Below are 4625 nucleotides of genomic sequence, written 5' to 3'. Positions count from 1 at the left end.
CCTCTGCGGGCAGGGCAGCCTGGCAGGGGCTTGCAATCGCTGAGCTCCAGGCTGCTCTGCTCATCCGAGTGTGCCAACAATACTACCATTATCTGAGCACCCGATGGGGAAAGGTTGGGGAGCACTACTTTAAGTTCACGCCTTTCTTCAGAAAGAAAATGCAAGGTCTGGAGCAGAAGTGACCTGCTGAGCCCTTCCGCAGACTTGTGGCAGGGAATGCCCTGGACCCTGGGCCTCCCCGACCTAGTCATTTCCTCATTTATCTTGTCAACATCCTTGTCCCACAGAGTGTCAAGTCCATTACGTAAAGATTTTCTGCTAAGAAGATACTTAATGTGAGCCCAGGGAGCAGCAGGGGCCGGACTGAAATGAGGATGTCTGACCTTCAACCCTCAGGGAGTAAGCCAAAGCTGCTTCTTTACTGGAGTTACCCCCAATGGCTCCCACCCACGTGCAGTACACAGCTGGTACCTGAGCTACTGTAGGGTGGGGAAAGGGTATGCCAGAGCCGCCAGGGCATCCCCACCAGAGCATCCACATGCCAACGACATCTTCCACCTGCATCTGTGCCCCCGAGCACTGTCTCAGAGGAGTGGTCCAGGGTGGATTTCTACCCAGAACGAACCAGAAAGTGTAAGAAGCAGAACGTGTGCTGGGAGAGACCTCAGTCAACCCCTCACCCAGGGCAGCCCTGTCGGATGGGCAAGGCCTATAGCTTGACCACAGTGCCCGCAGGCAAGCCAGACGACAAGCTACCGATCCCCACACCTCTGCTCTTACCCCACTGGGGGCTTTGATGGTGACAGCCCAGCCAGGGAGCTCAACGCACAGACCATCTTTGCAGCCTCCGTGCCATTCGCCACCACCAGGCCCTGGGGCATGTCCAAATGGTCACCCTTTAGCCAGTGTCTCCCTTCTCACGGGTGTCCAGGGTTTCTCTCACCAGGCACATGCATAATGTCCCGTCTCAATCCCTGAAGCATGTATTCTCAACAGGAGAGGGTGGTGTCACCCTCACGGAAACAAAAATTGGTTCCTGGTTTGGCAAAAACAAAATAGACATTACAGTGGTTTGTGGCCCTCCAGAACTCAACCCTCTCTGACAACACTTTATTTCTTGGCACTTGCTATGGACTAAACTGTGCCCCTCAAAGAGCAGTAACCCCCAATGTGACTGTGCTTGGAGAGAAGGCTTTCAGGAGGTAGTTAAGGTTGAGTGAGGTTATAAGGGTGGGGTTCTAATCTGAGAGGACTGTGGCCTTATAACAAGAGATCTCTCTCTCTCTCTCTTCCACTCACCCCCAACTACTTTCCTGTCCCACCCCACCCTGAGAGGACACAGTGACAAGGTGGCCATCGCAAGTCAGAGAGAGAGCTCTCACCAGAAACCAAGCCCTGCCCAACCTTGATCTTGACCTTCCAGCCTCCAGCGCTGTAAGATAATACATTCATATTGTTTAAGCTGCTCAGTCTATGCTATTCTGTTATGGCAGCCCAAGCAGACTGAGTATTTCCCCAGTTAGAGAGAATTAATGTTTCTCCTTAGGCGGTAATAATGGGGAAACGTTTGAGCAGCACTGTCCTAGAGAATTCTCCATTCGGAAGGGCTTGAGGGCTCACAGGTCTTTTGTGTCACAGTTTAGAGCACTGCTTCTCAACTGGCAGCAAATGTGTCCCAGGCCATGTCTGGAGATATTTGGGGTTTTCACGCTTGGGGAAGGGGTGCTACTGGCATCCCTTGGCAGAGGCCGGGGACGCTGGTCAACATCCTGAATGCACAGGGTGGGTTCCTCCCACAAGATCTACCCAGGCCCACGTACCAGCAGTGGTGCTGGTGAGGAGCCCTGGCTTAGAGCAAGGACACCCCAGAAGGCTTCAAATCCTGCCTCAAAACCAGCTGGAAAACAGGGGCCCGGGCACAGGATCCCAGGGAACAAGCCCACCCTCCACCTTCTAGCACCAGGTGACCAGGAGAGCTCACCCCAGCCCCACAGAGCAGTTCCAAGACCAGAAGCCACCCCCCGGTGCCCAAGCAGGGTCAGACTGCCCTCGGCCCACTGGGCCCCCAAATGGCAGAAGGAACAACAAGGTCAAGAAGAAAGGACCAGAAAGCTTATCAGGTTCCTACACGTGAACCTGAGTGGGTAGGAGCTCACTATGTGGGAGCAAAGCTGGAGTTGAACTTGGTCCTTCTCCCGCCCTGGGGCTCAGCCCTTCCTCAGAGGTCCCTCAGTGGGGTGCAAGGAACGGATCCCTGGGGGGCGGGGAGGGAAACCCACAGCAGAATGGACAGCAGTGACATGAACACCACAACCACAGCCCACGCTTCCTGAAGGCTCACCCAGCAGCACGCTGAGCCCTTAACAACCACTGGCTCCTTCAGACCTTGCAGCCATCTCCAAGGTAGTATGCTCCCCACTGCACAGCTGAGGAGACTGAGGCACAAAGCGCTTGAACAACTAGAACAGAAGAGCAGGGGAACTGCAAGAGGGACCCATCGGGCAAGTCAGGTGACGAAGAGGAGAGTGACAGCAGGTTTCATATCAGAGGCCTGCTGTCTGGCCGGCTCGAGCAAGGCAGTTCCCATAAACACTTTTCTCCATGCAGAACCTGGGGCGGGTGTGCTGCCTCCTTTTACAGATGAGGATCTATCTGATGCTCAGAGCCGGTCAGGGGCTTGCTGGCGCTACAGGCCAGGACCCTGAGCCAGCCCAGGGCGCCACCTGCCGCACCTGGACCAGACGAGAACCGGGAGGCCCCAGCACAGCCCACTTACCTGAGAAGATGGACGCGAGCCTGAAGATGTCGGAGAGGCGGGAGGTCACCTGCTCGTAGGGCGAGGCCTCATAAAACTCCTCCCCTGGAAAAGAGAACATCGTCAGGCCCAGGGCCCCCTCCGAAAGCAAAGGGAGGTCGTGAGTGAAGAGTTGGAGTGTCACAGGGATGAGTTATCTCCTCCAGCTGGAGTGGACATCCCCCAGAGCAGGTCAGACTGCCTAATTCTCTCTCGTGCCCAGGCATGACCTGCCCTCCTCTAAGGACTGCTGAATGCTCTGGAAAGAAGGCCTGGGGAGGTGGAACCATAACAGCCTGGGGAAGGCCAGGTCCCACCATTCAGTACACACCCTCATTTCACAAGGCAGGGCGTGGAGGTGGCCCAGAGAGGTGAAGCACCCTGTCTGCGGTCACACAGCTCCTCGCAGCGGCAGCTGGCCTGCCATCTCCCGGCCCTCCCACCAGTGTCCTCTCCCATCGCACCTCTGCTCCCCACCATGACGCCGGGAGAATCTGGCTGGAGGGCCCAAGGTCTGCTGAATGGAGGCCTGACCCCAGCTCCTCTTGGCCTGACCCCCTCCTCGACTCCCTACATATCTGCCCACCACCTGCTGGCTTCTCAGACCTTCGGGTGCGTTAGAAGCTCAGCGAAAGGCAAGGCAAGGGAGTGACAGGAGATAAGTGGCACAGGGCTGCCCTACAGACCCCCTACCACGTCATCAGACTCCTGCCCCCTCTGCCACCGCCTTGACGGGAAGGAAATATCCTCTTGAGATGTTACCGTGAGAAGAAATCAATGAATAATCACTCGGGCTGTTCATGTGAGTGGAGGGCCAGGGAGATAGTGATGACCCACAGCCTCACACCGTGAGCTCCCACCCACCCAGGGACCTGGGCTATGGACAGGCTCCTCCTTCCTAAGGGGACCCCAGGTGGGCAGCATCCATGGGGGCCTCCTGCAGGAAGGTGCCTGCCATCCAGACGGGGAATCCTCGGTGAGGGGCTCGGTCAGCCAGCCCATGAGGTCACCCTAGAGGCGTAACCAGCCCCTGCTGGTATGGAACAAAGCCTCCTGTCTGCTGTACTGCAGCTCCAGAAAAGGGGACCCACCACAGACAACACGGGAAGTGCATCCCCCCTAGAGAAATGGCCCCAACCTTCACTTTACCTCACGGGAGCACCCCTCAGGCCCTGCAACACCCAAATGTTACTTGTCCCTTCAGGCCTGTCTCCAGCCCCACCTTCCCCCTGGGGCCTCCACTCTACCCACCAGCCCTGGAGAAACTCCCTGGGGGAGGGTTGCCAGCCAGTGCTAGCTGTTGAGGCCAAATGAAGTAAGAGCTTAGGAAGTATTTTGTAATAAAAATGACGTTAATGTTATCCTGTGCTTTCCACGTGCCAATCCTACTGGAAGTGGATGTACTAACTCATGTAGTCCTCTTAAATTTATCTATGGGGTAGGCACCATCAGTCTCTCTATTTTACTGATAAGGAACCGGGGCACAGAGCTGTTAAGTAACTTGCCCAAGGCCACACAGCTGGTAAGTGGCAAAGTCAAACTTCAAACCCAAGCAGTTGGTGACAGGGTCCAAGTATTTAATCATTATGAATGCTGTCCCCAAAAATAAAGTGTTATTGAAACCAAGCTGTTCTTAAACAGGATCCGTCTCCCACCAGCTGGCCTGCTCCCCCAGAGCAGGGCCTGTCCTTCATAGCTGCATGGGGTGCAGCGCCACACCTGGGCACAGCTCAGCCAGATGATTCGCTGGGAGAGTAGGAGGTGGGGGAGCGGGGGGAGGGAACGGCCTATTCCCAGGACTGGCTGGGGGGGGTCCAGTCTGCTGAGGGGC

At 56.2% G+C, this 4625-nt stretch overlaps 1 protein-coding gene across 1 annotated transcript in view; it reads right to left on the bottom strand.

The window, feature by feature from the left end:
- GFRA2 (GDNF family receptor alpha 2) overlaps positions 1-4625 on the bottom strand; it is a 106897-nt gene that overhangs the window by 88892 nt on the left and 13380 nt on the right. Inside the window, exon 3 of the mRNA XM_006778388.2 lies at positions 2777-2860. Coding sequence (XP_006778451.1) covers positions 2777-2860 — 84 coding nt within the window. The remainder of the gene's footprint in view (positions 1-2776; positions 2861-4625) is intronic.

This window comes from Myotis davidii, unplaced genomic scaffold (genome assembly GCF_000327345.1).
Source record: "Myotis davidii unplaced genomic scaffold, ASM32734v1 scaffold448, whole genome shotgun sequence".
In the NCBI taxonomy this organism is placed as follows: Eukaryota; Metazoa; Chordata; class Mammalia; order Chiroptera; family Vespertilionidae; genus Myotis; species Myotis davidii.
Note: the sequence above shows the minus strand (reverse complement) of the source record. Positions and strands in the feature narration are given on the sequence as shown.